Source organism: Takifugu flavidus, chromosome 20, assembly GCF_003711565.1.
Source record: "Takifugu flavidus isolate HTHZ2018 chromosome 20, ASM371156v2, whole genome shotgun sequence".
Lineage (NCBI taxonomy): Eukaryota > Metazoa > Chordata > Actinopteri > Tetraodontiformes > Tetraodontidae > Takifugu > Takifugu flavidus.
In genome coordinates this window covers 11,316,327-11,333,819 of record NC_079539.1, presented here as the reverse complement: position 1 = coordinate 11,333,819, position 17,493 = coordinate 11,316,327, and the positions used below count along the sequence as shown (strand labels likewise).

The window sequence follows — 17,493 nt, the reverse complement described above, 5'->3', positions numbered from 1 at the left end:
CTAGACTTCCAAACTAAATGGGTGAAATAAATTTTACCACAAGGTGGCAGATTGGCCCTTTGCGCCGGTGGACACGCGAAGAAATCCACCACAGAAGAAGAGAACTCTGCATCGAAGCTACGCTAGATGAGCTATTTGCATCGTTTTACAGTTTTATCATGCCTTTAGTATATCGCTTTCCTAAGCTCCGAAATATTTATTCTGCTCACAGACTGGATGGATAAAATGGGCCGATGTGGAAAGGTTTTTTTCTCACTGGATGTGACTAAAGGTAGGTCTCCGTCATGAAGTAGCAGCATAGCAGCTAGTTTAGCTGGTCCCTTAAGGAAGCATTACTGAGGTTAACCTGCGTTAACCTACTGCAACAACCTGGTTTTTATCACCTGAAAGACACCTTCACACTTTCATGTCATCAAACAAGGTTATATTTAATGAAAATGTAGTCTGTCAACAAGGGAATATAGCTAGGTCAAGCTACAGCAACGAATGCCACAGTCACACGGAAATAACACATCCAGTTTGATTCTAAAGTTAATCAAGATCAAATATTTCAGAAAAGACCACATCCATTTTTAAACAAAACAACTTTTTAATGCATTTGATCATCATCGTCAGTTGAAGGATATTATGGAGCAGCCAAACCAATAAGATGAAATAAAATTGCTAGACCGCATCTATGAAATTGGACCGTCTTTGTGTTCCGTGTGATGCTTTTGGAATGCTGAGGAGGCTCTCAGGTTCCCCTGGCCTCTGCTGTGGCCCTGCTCCTAGATCCCCTCTTAATGTTGAAGTTAACAACACTGCTGTGTGTCAGCAAACAGTCACCGTGGTGGCCAGGGACCGGTGCCCTGCTGCTCCTGCTGGCACCATCAGAGAAAACCTTTAAAATGTCAGAATTGTTGCAACAAAACCAAGGCTAGGCCTGCTGTCTGGCTCCAAATGGATGACGAGTGAGTCCCGAGGAACCAGCATGCTGGCATCTACACAGTTTCCATGACCAGTCAGAGGTCCAGGTGGAGAAAATATAGTTCGGCTGAATATAGTTCAGTGATAATGAACTGTTGGTTGCTGGCGGTCAGGTTCTGGATTTCACCTCCAGACAATTCTGGTTGTTAAAGGAGCTTTACAAATAATGTTGAATTCAATAGCTCTGTTAACTGGAGGTATTTAACAGCATAGAGTAACTTCTCTTACAAGAACCAGGAAAAAAGATTTTCATGTAGCAGCATCAGCAGTTTAGATATTTTCTAGCACAAAATGTTGCTATTATAATTTTTCACTTAGATTTTTCACTTTGAAAGCCATATGAATTGATTATTGTATAATAATCTGAGGCATCTTGTATAATTAAAAAGGTTTACTTATTTTTAGGAATTCTCTTTCTATTGTTATCAACCACAGTTTTGTTCTTACAGGTCCCAGTGTCCTTTCCTGCACTGATGCAGCGAGAATAAGTAAGGAAAGAAGATGGAAAAGATGTCACCAGTGACTCCTTCATTTCTTGCATCCAGAGACTGAGATTATCTGACATACATGCAAGAGGAAGCATCCAAAGTCCTACTCAGCACATAATAAAGGCGAGGGGAATGGCTTTCCTCGACAACCCTGGCATCATTCTCGCCCACATTAGACAGTCTCACGTGACGAGTGACGACACAGGAATGTGCGAGATGGTGCTCATAGATCAAGATGTGGATCTGGAGAAGTGTCAGGTGGCTCTGGTGCCCGGCAGCAGCAACTACATGTCAACAGGCTCCGGCTCCTTTAACGAGGGGGGCAACAATGTGACTGATCCCCACGCCTGTGACCTCTCTCAGTCCATGGACATCACCTCCAGCTGGGACTTTGGCATTCGCCGACGCTCCAACACAGGTTAGTCAGCAGGAGAAGGTCTTCTGCTTGTGTTGGTGGGGTCTGGTTGCCTAATCAGGGCTGGCAGGTTAACAAGGCTCTAAAAATCAGCTGCTATTTAAGGTTGTTGGTGCACAAATGGAACGCAGAATAATGTCATCAGATTGGCTGCACATCCCATAGAAAACATCATATCAAAAGTAGAAATGCGTGCATGTATTTACTGTGTACACTGATACGGGCTGCCCGTCCTGTCACCTCTGACAAGCACAGAAAGAGCTGTACACAGTTTTAAACACACATCCAGGCTGAAATCAGCATCGAAGCAAATGAAGAATGGAACATTATGAATGTAACATGGCAGCTATCATAAACGCCACGTAGTAAAAAGATCTGACAATAATGCCGCTACAGTGCCACTGTAGGACTCGTAAGTTTGGGCTTTAATGTGCTTATAATTATTAATTCTCATACAAACCTGCATGCAAGAGATTTAAAATGACACCTGAGTGTTGCAAACGCCTTCGCGCTTTCAGTAGAAGAGTCCTAGGAGGTGTGATGTAGCTTTGAGAGGGTCTGCATTGGAAGCCAGCAGCTCAAACAAAATCATTGTTTCCTGATGAAGCTTGTTTTTCTCGCTAATGATCAGGGCGGCGGCGGCAAGAAGCAAGGTCACCTGTAGCGTCAGCTTTCATTTAGCTGCTTTAAATCAGCAGGTTTTGTGCCATAATTAAATCATGATTGTGTTGGTGTGGGTGTAAAGAAGAACGGCATATCTGAGCTGTTGTGGCTACTTGGAAGGAAGATCCTTTTGGTGATGAGAGTCCAGAGGTAGACGTCCACACGTCTCCTTTTGGCTCTCTGAGATCTGAGTTTGGGTTGGAGTTGCAGACTTTGTGTGCTGTCCTCTGTTAGTTTTCTCATCAGGATGTCAACAAGACAGCCGCGGAAAACCTGGGGCTGCTGGTAAGATGAGTAAACCAAAAGAAATGATTTTGATGAGTCGAGGTCTGAAAGTGGCGCACCCCTGAGAAAAGACACGTTTTGAATGTAGTATTTTGAATGACAGTTCAGCATTTAAATTTTGATGTTTTTCACCAGCCGACACTTAAAACGCTTCCTTTCTGCAGCTCAAAGACTTGAACGGTTGAGGAAGGAACGGCAGAACCAAATCAGGTGCAAGAACATTCAGTGGAAAGACAGGTCCAGCTCTCAGTCAGGTAAGCTGTGTCTTCGTGGAACACACAAAACTCGGCTGGATGGGACTCGAATTAGTTTGGAGAGTAGATACTAAAGCAGTGACATTCTGGAATAAACAGTTGGACCTTTTCTTTAACATCCTGTCTTTGGGCCTCCTGTGTTCTATTAACAGAATCATGTGCATCCTGATCAGATAAAGCTGAAACAATCAGGAATGTTAGGATAGTTTTAGAAACAGTGTTCATTGCACGTACAAAGGTTAACGCTGCTTCATAGTAATAATAATAATCATAATAATAGAGAAGAATCCTCAGTTTCCTTTATGAAATCTTGGGATATCAATGATGTTTGCGTATGTGGTAATACAGATACTAAGCAGTGTTAATGTCATCCTCTGGATGGTTGAAGCTGCTGCGGCTTCATTTATGTTTTTCTCATGTTTTTCTTTCTCTCCAGTGGAGGATTTTGGATCCTTGTTTGAGAAACGGGACTTTAAAGACCGACAACGGACGACAGGTACCAAATCCACGCTGTCACTGCGCCTGGAGCAGTGTCCTCAGCAGCTCAACAACCCCTTCAACGAGTACTCAAAGTTCGATGGGAAGGTAAATATTCTGCGTTCTGTCTGTCTGTCTGTCTGTCTGTGCTTTACATCTCCGTTCTGTCTCCTTTTCAGGGTCATATTGGCACGACGGCCACAAAAAAGATAGACGTTTACCTCTCGATGCAGATGACTCAGGAGAAGCTGCATCCAATGACGGTGGTGACCATCGCCAACGCCCGGGTCCACGACCTGATCGGGCTCATCTGTTGGCAGTACACAAGTGAGGGGAGGGAACCTAAACTCAAGTGAGTAGAGACGTATTTTGATCTTCTTCCTGGGATCGTTTTGTTAGAACCGGCTTGTTGACTGGTGTGCGTGTGGTTCCTCCTGGCAGTGAGAACGTCAACGCCTACTGTCTCCACATTGCTGAGGATGATGGTGAAGTGGACACCGACTTCCCTCCACTGGACTCCAACGAGCCCATCCATAAATTTGGCTTCAGCACTCTGGCTCTGGTGGAGAAGTTCTCCTCCCCTGGTCTGGCCTCCAGGCAGTCTCTGTTTGTCAGAATGTTAGTCTGCTTCTGTCTCCTCCTGAAGCTGAAGCCGGGAATATTTACCAGGCTTCAGTGTTGAAGTCAAAGTACAACTTTTTTTTGCAAGCGATCTCCAACTGCTCACTTATTAGCTCAGTGATTTGGGGGTCCACACTCTCTCTGTGGCACCAACACGATTAAAGGTCTTTACGGTATCGACTGGACCTCAGTTTCGGGCCCGGAGCCCGTTTTTGTGACACATTGGGAGAAGTTCTAGTTGAGTTTAGGAAATAAAGAAAGGTGACCACTGGTTGGACAGAACCATGATTCTCTAGTGACCTAAATCCAACTGTGTGAATGCAGCTTTGTACTTGAAAGCACTTTGGTTGCTGCACCAGGGTTGTGTAAATACTGTACACACTATTGTACGAAAGGAGTTTACAAGCAGAAATAAAAGTGTCCATTTTGGCGGTGCAGTGTCCATTGTTTCTGAAGATGAATGGCCAGTCTGTACGTAACTTTCTGCTTCTTTCCCTTGTAGAAATGCTGCTCATGGTTTCTCTCTAATCCCTGTGGACAGTCTGAAGATTACGATGAAGGAAATTCTCCAGAAAGCACTGAAAAAGCGGAAAGGCTCCCAGAAAGGCTCAGGTAATGTTGCAGTTGAGCGAAATATGCTTCATGGGATGACTTTGAGAGTAATCCAGATAATTTGTTGAATCAATAGGGTAAACGTGTGCTTCTCTGCAGGTCCTTTGTACCGTCTGGAAAAACAGACGGAGCCGAACGTTTCAGTCGACTTGGACTCAACGCTGGAAACTCAAAGCACTCTAGAGTTTTGCCTCGTCAGAGAAAACAGTGTGTCGAGTTAAATGACCCAATCCAGATGAATAATCTGCTGCTCCGACACGACTGACCTCACACTGATGACTGTTACTGTCGCTGTTTGTTTGTTTGTTGGGTTGTTTGTTTGTAGGCTCTAGGGGAGAAGAGAGTTCAGAGGAAGACCCTCCTATTGATATCACCTCGGTCCAGGACATGTTGAGCAGCCACCACTACAAGTCCTTCAAGATCAGTATGATCCACAAGCTGCGCTTCACCACAGAGGTGCAGCTAGGTAACCCCTGACCCTTGACCCCTCACCCTAAACTGCAAATATATATTCTTCCTTGGTTATAATTCTCCTTGCCGTGTCTCTCTTATCGTTGGAAGTTGACACAGTTACAGGAACGAGATATTTTATCCTCTCGGTCACATGAAGGAAAATCCCGATCATAATTGTTGTAAAAAGATGGAATGAGGCTGAATGAATTTCCTGAGCAGAACAGATCAACCTTATGATGCGTCTTTATTCTTCAGGCATTTCAGGAGAAAAGTTAGAGATCGATCCTGTCACTAGTCAGAAAGCCAGTACCAAATTCTGGATCCGACAGAAACCCATCTCCATCGACTCGGACCACCTCTGTGCCTGTGACCTGGTGGAGGAGAGAAGCCCCAGTGAGTGGAGCTTTGGTGGGGGGGCGCTGGTCTTTATTCCTGTCCTGTCCTGTTAGGGACGGTTGTCCTTTGTCTCCTAGGTCACGCCATATTTAAGCTGACTTATCTGAGCAACCACGACTACAAACCTCTCTACTTTGAGTCCGACGCTGCCACAGTCAATGAAATAGTGCTGAAGGTGAGGTTGATCGGCTTCATATTTAGACAAAACATTTACACAACTTTAATCAGCTGGTGCATCCTATGGGGGGACGTTTGGGGAAAAAAGAGGCAAAACTTGGTGTAAATGTGCAGAAAACACACACACACACACAGGTGTGGATTAAATAAATCAAATAAGATGCAAATATAATCAGATGACAAGCGTCACTAACACTTGTCAGCATTAATGTTTATTCTAGTTAAAGAGAAGCAGCACCCACAGTAAAGGCAGCGTCACCACTGTTTCACCTTTGACCCTGAGAACTGTAAATGAGTGACATTAATGCTTTTAGGAACGTTCAACATCAAACACTTCATCACAACAGGAGCATGAAAGACCTGTTTCTGTAGGTCCGAACCCAGGAAATATGCTTGTCTGCAGATGCTTTTCTATCCTCCCCACATAAACTCACCTGTGACCTAAATTACAAATGATGCAAAGCTGATCCAGACTGAACTGACAGGAAATGAGGCCTGACTGGGTTTTTGCCTCTGCAGACTCACCTTTACACAGAACCAAAGTGAACCTTTGAGAGCAGCTAATGAAGAAATTAGAGATGTGTGTCGGACTAAAGTTGTGGAGCTGATTTCACCGCTCGAATTGATGTTTGCATGTTGGGGAAGAATGTCGACACTTTGAACATCTAAACAGAGTCAAAATAATATAGATATGTGATTTAAGTCCGACTGAACATCCGCTTGACTGTCAGGACTCAGAACCTCTTTAGTTCAGTACAATTAGCCGGCTGAGACACAAGCCCAAGGAGGTCCAGGAGAAATGTGTGAAAGGAGAAATGGGAGGACGTGACGACAGAGTTTTAAATCTGCTCAACACAGCTGTTGTTGCACTTCTAGGTGAACTATATTCTAGAGTCGCGGGCCAGCACCTCTCGAGCCGACTACTTTGCCCAGAAGCAGCGGAAACTGAGCCGCCGGACCAGCTTCAGTTTCCAAAAGGACAAGAAAGGTGGCCAGTAGACGGACGGACGGACAGATGGACACACGTGGACCTTGAGGAAGCTCCTTCACTGATAACATTTAGACCAAACAAAGTGGAGCACGAACACATTTTTCCTCCACCAGGAGGGAAGAACTCATGAGCAACAGCAAACACATTATTTTTTTCTATAATAAAAGAGTTCAAAGTGAAACAGCTGTCAGATCTGATTCATTATCCATCATCGCTTAAGTTAAGGCAACATTTGATTCTCCACGTTAGGATATTTTACAGACAGACTTTATGGTTCCAACAGTGATGAAGTTTGATCAGGAAATTATGACTGAGCTCCGTCAGCCTGCTGAAGGTGTTGGACGTGTGCAAGGTGAGTAAAAGGAGCTGCTGGAGGTCGAAACCCTTCCTGGTAATTTAATGGCATCGAAATAATTGCAGAACGTAGCTTTGAGCGCCACCTTTGTTCAGCATTAGTAGCACTTTTGCTGGAAAATAAGATTTATTGGACTTGAGTCTCATGGATGTTCTTCCTGCCCTCGGAAACAGGATCGAATCCCCCTGCAGCAGCCTCTGGTAGTTTTGTTGACTTTAAACAGATGTTAAATTTCTCCCAGATTAGTCAAATTATAACAAGTTTAAGATGGCCTGATGAATGAAGGACTCTGTCTGGGTTGCTTCATAGCTGGAGGAGCATCTGAGCAGGTGACACCTTGGCGAACGTGCACATTTCAGTCAAAGCAGTGAGAGTGAGTCCCAGTGTTCCACTTCACCAGCAGGGAACCATTTGGGTTGGTACAAGGACACTTCCTGAATGTCAGCTGGTGCGTGTGACTGATCCTGATTGGCTGATCCAGTGTGTGACTGTTTCTGTTTTACTGTCCTTGTATGGCTGGAACTTGGTTTTGCAGGTCCCTCCTGAAAAAGGGATTCTAATTTCAATCAGTCTCTTACCTGATTAAATAACCATTCTGATCTGATCACTGTTCCTAAAAGACAAAGCAGAGAACAACAAGCAGAGCTGCCTCCTCCTTTCACTCACATGACCTCCATCAGTCAGCACACACACACACATGAATGAACCACTGTGCATTAAGGTGGTCCAGCCTCCTGAGCGACCCAATATTCTGCCAGGTTGACTTTCCCATAGATATAAAATTTAAAAGAGGGAAATATTTTTAATGTCATTAATGTGGCTGCTTTTATAAACTATAGCACCTCTTTATTCTCCTCCTGTGGTCCTCTTATCTAACAAAGACCTCTTACGTCATTTAAATTCTACCCTTTTTAAAAGAGCTTGAAATGAATCAGATGATCTTAAACCACCAAATCTTCTGACATATTTCATTCATAATAACATCACATTAAAAACTTTACATCTGATCAAACATACTCAGAATTGTGCTCTGATGACCAACTTTGTTAAATGTTTCTTGTCCACTTTGAGAGTACATCCTGCTATACTATCGTCTGTCTTAAACTCGTCAACTCCACACTCACTTCTCAGTAATCTGACTCTCTTTTAATCTGACTTCTCTTCTGACCTAAGAACAAGCAGACAGAAGCCCCAGATTCCATTCCATTTATTAGATATGCTTTATAAATAGACACACTCAGACATTTATGTTGAGAGTATAAAAAATACAAGCATACAACATATTCTAGTGAGGTCTCTTCTTCATCACCTTTGACACTTTATGACTGATGAAAAGAAAAGGCTCATTTTTTTCAGAATTTCCACAAGTTCATTCCATCATTGAGCAATTGTCTATAATTAATGACGGTTGAAACTGATTAGAACATTGAAAAGGAGTCACATGCACTAACCTCTGGATCTGTACAGCATCACTCAGCAGCCAAACAAGTAAAAGTCAGATCAAAACAGACCTTGAAATAGAAATGTGCCTCACTTTGTTCCACAGGGAAGAAAGAGTGATATGCAGAATGATGGTTGCTAATAGAAAAAAGCATGAGGATGACGCTAGCTGGAGTTATTGTGCTGGCAGTAAATTTAAGATTTATAAAAACAAAATCTACTCAATACAGAAAGATTAGGCAACATGGCAAAGTTGCATTGATAAATGTTGCTCAAACTTTAAACTGCAACTGGGGGAAAAGGACAAGATGAATCACACGCGTGATAAATGCAACGTGTACAAATACACAACATCTTCTCAAGCACTTATGCACCAAATAGCTACTGGGCCAACCATGGCTCACTTTGTTCAAATCACATACGGATCAGCCATAACAATATAACAGAAGCCCAAACGTCAGCACGGGAAACCTCACAGCGTTGCTAAAAACCAAGTTTTTTTCAAATGTGGAAGAAGTGGTTACCCAATAACGGGCTACGGGCCGCGTGGCTCAATGATTGTGAAGGAGCTAGTTGACCGTAAATGCTGGCCTCTGAGACAACCTGTACCTGGTCACGAGATGGCATCATCAAGCACTATAGGAAGAAGGCAAGCTGGTAGAGGCAGTGTAATGCTTTGGCCCATGTTCTGCTCAGATTCTTGAAATGCATTACATATTTTTCCAGTATGCTAATGAACATGTTTACCATAATGGTACTGGTGGGGTTTAAAGAAGGGGTGGAATTCCAGTTTCCTTGGCAAAAGCACTTGTTTCTGCCCAGTAGAGCAACAGAAAAACAAATTCAAGGCCTAGAGTTGGAGTTCTAGACTCGCTAGCAAATCCACATGTGCACATTTGATGCCTTACATTGGGTTTATTTGATTAGTTTTGTACTGTTCTCAACAGATTTTATGTATGCCTATTCAGCGTTAGCATGGGTGGAAGAGGTCTGTGTTCTCTGGTACAGTCAGACACAAGCAAAGCTGCAAACACTCACAACTCACGACACTCAAATGACCACCTCCTTTCACCGCCTTTCACCAGTGACAGGAAAGGGTTAAAGTAGTGGGTTGGGTTGTGCCCGGAGCGATGTGAATGCAGGCCAGTGGGTGACTGAGGAGCAGGGTCAGGACATTGTACCGAGTTGGCCTAAGCACTTGCCTCAGCCTTTAAAGCATCCAGACCTCAATCCATCGGAGCGTACGTAATGTGCTGGTCCAAGGAAGAAGTACGTCAACGCCGCTGCTCCTGCTGCCAGATACTAAAGCTCGCTCTCAGATGTGGTCTAACAGCCTGATCAGTGTGGCTCAGTGGGCCCTTTCAAACACGCAGCTATAAAGATATGGCTGATCACTGCATTGTGGATACTCTATCAAGTTTTGTTGTGTAACACATAAGTCTTCACAGTGTTTAAAACTTAACAGTACAGGCCTACACCTACTGTGTGGCTGGTAACTGGCACCGTTTTAGAGGTTGCTGTTTGAGTCCAGTTGTGCTCCAGTAATTCTCGAGGGCAGAGGTAAAGAACAACTGAATTCATACCTTCACTGCTGTACCTACATCATTGTAGTCTTAAGTAACGTATTCCTACTCAAACAACAAGGTTTTGTGCCTTTCTTTAAATAGATTTTTCAAGTAACACAACTAACTCTTAATCTGATTTCATTGTTTTTGATGAGGATTTACACTGGAATAGAAGATTGTACCTAACAAATGAACTCTGTACAGATGTATTTGATAAAATACAGGATAAAATAACAGGAATATCTCTTTCTACAGAAATGATTTGACTCATTAAGCAACTTTGCATAGCAGGTAATTGTGTAGCTAAGAAAATAATGTTGAACATTTTCAGCCTGATATGCCATTAATGTCTTATATGAAAAATAGTCACTTGAAACAGATCTAAGTATCCTAGAACAACATACAGTTCTAGCTAAAATATTTTTAAAAAAAATCAATATAAGGACCTGCTAAAGCAATCCATGACAAAAGAATGCACTCTAACAATACAAATGGAAAAAGAAAAGTATAAATGTCAGTCCATGGGTCAAAACTGGATTATTCAGTCCCTCCTGGATTCTTGATCAACAGTTCACTTGCAGGTCATTTGAAGCAACTCTGGAATTTGATTGAGTCACTGACACTTCATTTAGCACATATGTTCTATAATAATAATAATAATAATATAATAATAATAATAATAATAATAATAATAATATAATAATAATAATGATAATAATAATAGTAATAATAATAATAATAATGATTTGTAATAAAGAACCTGTGAAACCCCGGAGAGACTGATTGGTTGTTGGGGTGACTAAAATAACTATATTATCTTTGCACCTCTAACAAACAAACTGTTCAAGCTACCAAGCAGACATGGAAATATAACTTTGCATTTAAAAAAAGAAATTTCTATGCATATTTATAAAGGTGCAGTTACATAATGTCATCTAGTAGATGTGGTGTGCCTACCCAGTCCAAAGTCCTGGGTTCAGAGGCAGCCATAATCATGCACATAAACTGTTTCCCAGTCCTCTTGTCAATAGGATAAATAGTTGTAGGTGTGAATCTTCTATTATTTTCCACAAACTCACAGAGTTGCTGATAAACCTGCGGGAATTCGTGTCGCAGGAACACTCCTCGAATTCTTAGCTCTCGTTGTATGTTGATAAAACACACTTCCCTGGCCTTCCTCCCTACCTCCCCCTCTTTGTCAATATCTGCAGTTCCTGGCGGTGGAGTGAGGATCAATGTTTCCATGTCACTCTCTTTCTTGTGAACATTTCTCTCAGGGCTGAAGGAGGCCAGTGCTACCTTGGCATATTTTCTAACAGTGGGAGCTTGGTTTCTTGGTGACGGCCCATCAGGCAATTGCTCACCAACAGCAATAGATACATTCAAGATGAAACATTCATTTGGGTCGTACTCTTTACCTGCTTCCTGTAGTTCTTTAAAATACTCTCCCAGGTTGTCCTTGAAGCTTTCAAGCTCTCGGAGAGACAGGTATGTAGGGGACATCGGCAGACTATCCAGGCCATATTGCAGGAAATTGCTGGATGATGTAGGGTTTGGAAAACCAAGAAAAAGCACACCTCTACCCCGAGAAAGGTAGCCAACTTTGGCAATACGGGAGAAACATTTGTGCACATCAACAGTCTCCCTGCAGTGTTTGATAATGTGACGACACGTGCTGCCAATTCTTCCATATAAGCAGCTTTCTTTGTGAATGTCCCAGTCCTCCCTGCGACAGTTACGGGAACAGTAGTAGGTGTAGCAACTGTGGCAGGACTTAAAATATAAGCAAGCATTAAAAAGAGTCTCTGTCCTGCGGCATTTGTTGTTAGAGCACATCATTGTATCATCCTCATCTGGACTCTGATCTGGTGAGCATTCATCTACACTTTTCATCGCATCACTGGCTCCGTCTATATCTCGAAATGCATCAGGATTCATTCTTATTGAAGTTGGTTGTCTGTCAAGGGGAGCAGGTTCTTCTGTAGCTACCTTGGAGCCCTTCCTAGACAGAGACACTGCTTCTTCTTCATCAATTAACTTTTTTAGCTGATCCAGAATGTCTTCACTTGCCCTTCTACTAGGTGGCTTGTAATCAGTAACAAGATCTGCCAAAAGCTCATCGAGTTGCTCAAGGCTTTGCTGGAGTGAGGCATTATCATGAGTGATCTCTTTGGTTGAGGCTTGAAAATCGGGCTGTTCTGGAACATCAGAGTCAAAAACATCCCAACTGGCAGATCGGCCTTCAATTTTGTTGATTTTCCCAGGTTGAATGTCATTATCAGTGATCGTTATCTCAGGGGTCACAAACCAGTGTTTACCAGTTGTACTCTTCGATGTCTCTGTTGGGCTTTTGTCAATTAGTGAGTTATCAGAAATTGATAAGGCTGCATAACGTCTTGGTGAACTGGAGAGATTAACTACCACTGGTTGCGGCTTGTCACCCATGGCTGCTTCAGGCTTCCTGGACTCATGAAGGTCATCAAAGCTTTGACCACGTTGCACAGAGTAAGGCTGTTCCCTCTCTACGCGAGAGTTAAGAATATTGTCCCAAGATCTTGAGTATGATTTGGAATCGGTGCCCATTCTTTGTGGTTCTACACATGGGTTGGCATACCAGGATGTTAAAACGGGCTCCTGTTGAACTCTGGTTGGGGTGACTTGTGATACATAGGAGGCTGGATTTGTCGAATAGCAAGAAACATCTGAGCCATACCAGTCATCTGCTTGTGGCTGAATGACTCTAGCATGTCTTCGACCCTCGGTGTAATATGCCCTTGCTGGGATATGATGCGCTGGTGGCATTGGATACACGTCTCTGGAAAAATAAAATCTTGGTGGGGCAGTCTGGATTTGATGAGATTTTGGGTCATCACCATAAAATATCCTTGATGGAGGTGTTTGTATAATGAACTGTCCAGGGTCATTTGCTGAGTAGGCTTTAGGATACCCTGGCTGCACAGGATATGGATATGGCTCCATCTCAGGATAATAAGGTCTAGGAGCTACTGCATGCACTCTTTGAGTCCTTGGATCTTGCACATACTGCACTTTTTGGGTATACGGTGTGCGTTCATCTGGATAGTATGAGCCTTTATACTGTGGATGCGGAGTAGAACTAGACAATAGTGAGGAGTCGTCTGCATAAAAGAATTTGGTTGGCACATTGGGAATGGAATGAGCTCTTCGTTCTCTTCCATAGTAATCACTCGATGAAGGCATTCTTTGCACGGGGATCTCAATAGGTGGTAAGTAACTGTTTGGCATACTTTGGTAATATTGAAAAGCCTGCCTGTTCTCTGTGCCCAAAGAATCAGTGGGCGTTGGTGTTCTTGAATAGGAGAAATGGCGAGGCACACTCAGACTCCTAGTCCCTCCACTGTGGTGTCTCTGCCAGGATACGTCTCTATCGGGTGTGGCCTCTTTGTGCCGTGAATAATGCAACAGCGATTCATCGGGTTTGATGTCCACCCGGCACCGAACATGAGGACTAGTTGCAGGTTTATCCAGCCCTCCATCATCGGTGTTGTCAGCAACATACTGGGAGGAGTGTTTAGAACCGTTGCTTCTCTGAGGCTGCAACTTAATAGGGTGGACTTCATGCATATGTGCCCGAGTTGACACATAAGAGGACTCTCTGCGTGGTGACATTTCTGGTCTCCAAGAAGATTCTCGTGAAGCCCTTTGGGAACCCCTACCCTTTCTGCCTGAAGACGAAGATTCTTCACAAGGCAAAGGAGTGACTCTGGTAGGCACCCGAGGAGCACTTTTTGACCTCGTCCTTCTTTTCTGGTCAGAGAGGGGTACCTCACTGGCCATGTCTGCAGACATTGGTTGTGGAGTTAATTTATAGCTAAAAATGTCTGGAGCAGAAAAACGATACCTCTGCTGATGACCCAGAGTGTTCCATGCAACATCTGGATTAACTGCATACCTGTCCACTTTCCTGTATGGGGACTCCATGGAGCATTTGTTCAGTTTTGGGTACTCCAGTGACTTATAGTCAAAAATGTGGCAGTACCTTTTTCTGGCTTTGATATTAATGTTCTCTAACGTGTTGTAATGTAAAGAATTACATTTCTTAGATTGCACAGACTTGTAGCACTGAAAAATTGAGATCACTTTTATGTTTTGATATACAGTTGATAACAATTTGTCAGCCAGGTCCGTCCGTGTCATCTTAGAGGGCCTCCACTAGTATTCTCGATGAAGTTCCTTTAATGTTGATCCTTCCTGGACAGGCAAACAAGGAGAATAATTATTGGCATTTATCTCAGCAATACGTTTTTCAACCAACATGCAAATATTTCCAAAACATATTAACATATTTATATTTCCTCCAAATGTAACACAGATTTGCTCTGGTGGCTGTCTGGATGTGCTCAGATTGGGCAAAATGTTACAGAAGACCCTTATTTTCTAATGGCAACAATAACATTTTATTGGTCTGTCCAATATATTTTAAAAAGTCATTGGATGGTATTCTTTAAAGAAGTGGACTAATAAGATGCTAATTAAATGGACTTCATGTGAACTGTTATTCATTATTGTTGTTATAGAGTAAATTAGGAGATGAAAGGTGGAGAGAAAATCACATAAGAGAGACCCCAGTCATGTTTGTATGTTGATCAGTCCATTTGATAATGAAATGTAATTAAAATAGTGCATAGTTAGTAGCATGAATTGGGAGATAGCCAGAGGGGATTCAGCTAGAACAATTGACTCTTCTTTTCTAAAATGGTGGCTGCTGCCTTTACTGGTCTCTCTTCTGTCCTCTCATTGAAGAGAAGGGCTAATGGATAGATGGATGTCACCTCTTTAGTGGCAGTAGTAGTGTTACTTCTGGTCACTGAGCATGTTTTTATAATGCACTGTAGGTATTTACAGGGAGCTCAGCTTTCTCTGCACTGCAACACTACTGCAGGGATCCCAATGAAAGTATGTTATTAACCCAAGACAGTTCATTCAGATCATCCTTTCAATGAACCACTATCGTCTGGTAGGCTCGGTGACCATAACTTCAAGGTTGTGATGGATAAAATGCAAGAAAAAAGGAAATCAAGCAACCATTAAATGAAAAATGTAGAGTTTTAGGAACCTGACTTATCTTGATTCTCAGTTTCTCTTGTGTCTCTATAGATCTCAGAATGCATTTTTCCTTGCAGCAGGTCATCTACCCCTGACTTACACAGACCATGGTGTCCCTCAATCCACACACTTGAATGAAATAAAGGTCTGCTGTATATCGGACCTCCCTGTTATCTCTGAAGTTCTTGAAAAGGTGGTGGTGACTCAGTTACTGGAGAAGGAACAGCAGAGGAACGGTCTAATTGAAATGTTTCAGCCTAGTTGTGCTCTTCTCAGAGCTTCAGACAGTAAATTGGTTTATATACTGGTTCTGGTGGAGCAGGTCCAGATGATATTTATCTGAATGATAACAGTTTGCTCACATTAACAATGTTTCTTCTTTATATATTTGGGTTAGCCATGGAGTTCCAAAAGGTTCTGTACTTGGACCAACCCTTTTTACTTTTTACCAGCTGCCTTTACCACATATCTTTTAGCAGCAGAAATACAAAGACCCAACAGTTAGTGAAGCTCCAGGCCTGTCTTAAAGACATAAACCTTGGATGTCCACGAATTTCATTCTTCTTAATTTGGACAAAACAGAGGTCATTGTGTTGGTCCTAGACTTCTCAGGTATGGATTAGGTCACAGCATTACTCTATAATCTAGAGTAGGGAGTATCTAGAGTAAGGAGATGGTATCTCCTCAGGCTCTAGTCTCCCTTGGAGTAACTTTTGATTATGATCATCCATCCAAGTCACCAATTAAAATGGACTCTAAAAGGGCCTTTAATTACTCTCGGCAGCAACAGGACCAGAAACTGGTGCATTTCTCCAAACAGATGACATCATCTGAGACACTGATGTGGATGAAGGAACCAACATCCAAAGACATTTAAATCACCTTCATGACTTCAGAGTGACAAACTAATAGAGTCTTTATACAAATGAAACAAGTTTCAGTTCATAAATAGATTAAACCCTGAGCTGAGTAGCTGCGTGAATATGTGTGAACTCACTGTCTGGAAATGTGAGCAGATGCTCTAAATATGCTCTGAGATGTGAAGATGGAATCAGATGAATAGCAATAATTTTGACTCAAACGCATCCATATCAGAGGTGTCCTGAAGACACTCATATTTCTATGTGAACACCTTTGCAGGAATCTCATCAGGGCATCGAGCCCTGCAATGCTGCACTGGCTGTTGTAGCGCCTCCTGGTGGCGGAGATGCTGATCAACTCTGTTCATTTTACGGAGCTCACGCTAGTAGTCAAACACTCCCAAAAAAGCCTGACTGAGTTGGATCAGTCGAGTTACCTGCAGCAACACAAGTATTACTTTATTCCATGCTCACAGTGACGTAATATATGTTTAATAACACCTAAACTGTAAAGACGTTTTACGGTTTACTAAAATGAATGTCCATCAACTGTTACTTGGGTCTAAATGTCGCGTTAACTTTTGTTGTGAACTGTTGCTTTAAAGAGAGATCCGCCTGAATTTGCACATTTGCATATCTGATTGTCCAACACATGGAAATATGAATAAAACGACTGTTTTATACACATTTGTTGAGTGTAAATTCTTCACGTATTGACAACATCTGTCTGTCTGTCTGTCTGCCTGCCTGTCTGTCTATCTGTCCGTCCGTCTGTCTGTCTGTCTGTCTGCAGGGCAACAGCCAGTGCAGAGGGTTTTAATCCTCAGAAATGAAATGAACTTTGCTCACACACCAATCCGTCAGGTCGGATGGCGCCCGTGCGCGCTGCCTACAGAGATCGCGCACGGGCCTGCCCGCAGCCACAATCCCGGCGAGGATGATGTCATTCTTCCAGGAAGGGAACGTTAGTGTAACAACAGCCAGCAGGGAAATGAACGATCACGCCGAACAAGCCGCGCAAATCGCCATGATACGCGCACAGGCCCGAACATCACGCACGCTCGGAGTCCTGCGGCCGCCGCAGTGATGAAACCTCGTCGCCGCCTCCGAACGCAGCCTTGCAAATGCGGTTTGATCTGTGCGTTTCTCCTCACGACGCTGTCGGCGTGTGCATGGCAGCAGCCCTGGAGCTGCGGGTCTTACCGCATCGGTCCGGACGCTGCACCTCCGCTCGTCCATCTCCGCCGCGGATGCTGCGCGGTGCCGGAGCGCGATCCCAAATGGCGACATCGGACATGTGCAGTCTCCTCTGCTTCCAAATCGTTGGCGGATTGCTGCACACCCCCACTGCACCATCCACAGCCACTATATGTGGCCGCAACCACAACCA

At 43.2% G+C, this 17,493-nt stretch overlaps 2 protein-coding genes across 6 annotated transcripts; one reads left to right on the top strand and one right to left on the bottom strand.

Annotated features, from left to right (window-relative positions):
• The first annotated feature begins 54 nt into the window (after positions 1-54).
• On the top strand, positions 55-6,979 carry mapkap1 (MAPK associated protein 1). 4 transcript variants are annotated; one of them, XM_057017950.1, is made up of 13 exons: positions 55-271; positions 1,416-1,872; positions 2,767-2,817; positions 2,982-3,071; positions 3,508-3,656; positions 3,728-3,900; positions 3,990-4,166; positions 4,672-4,781; positions 4,881-4,988; positions 5,107-5,247; positions 5,490-5,627; positions 5,708-5,805; positions 6,684-6,979. In XM_057017950.1, exons 2-13 carry the CDS (start codon positions 1,587-1,589, stop codon positions 6,804-6,806), a joined length of 1,644 nt encoding a protein of 547 aa, XP_056873930.1. In that variant the 5' UTR covers positions 55-271; positions 1,416-1,586; the 3' UTR covers positions 6,807-6,979. The 4 variants fall into 4 exon arrangements, with proteins under 4 accessions (XP_056873930.1, XP_056873929.1, XP_056873933.1 ...); XM_057017949.1 differs by having other exon boundaries at positions 4,881-4,997; XM_057017953.1 differs by lacking the exon at positions 2,767-2,817.
• Positions 6,980-8,343: 1,364 nt separating this feature from the next.
• Positions 8,344-17,491, bottom strand: ajm1 (apical junction component 1 homolog). 2 transcript variants are annotated; one of them, XM_057017947.1, is made up of 2 exons: positions 17,307-17,491; positions 8,344-14,388 (listed from the first exon to the last, which is right to left on the bottom strand). In XM_057017947.1, the coding sequence occupies exon 2, from the start codon at positions 14,332-14,334 to the stop codon at positions 11,080-11,082; it is 3,255 nt and encodes a 1,084-aa protein (XP_056873927.1). In that variant the 5' UTR covers positions 14,335-14,388; positions 17,307-17,491; the 3' UTR covers positions 8,344-11,079. The 2 variants fall into 2 exon arrangements, with proteins under 2 accessions (XP_056873927.1, XP_056873928.1); XM_057017948.1 differs by lacking the exon at positions 17,307-17,491 and adding an exon at positions 16,957-17,096.
• Positions 17,492-17,493: the final 2 nt, after the last annotated feature.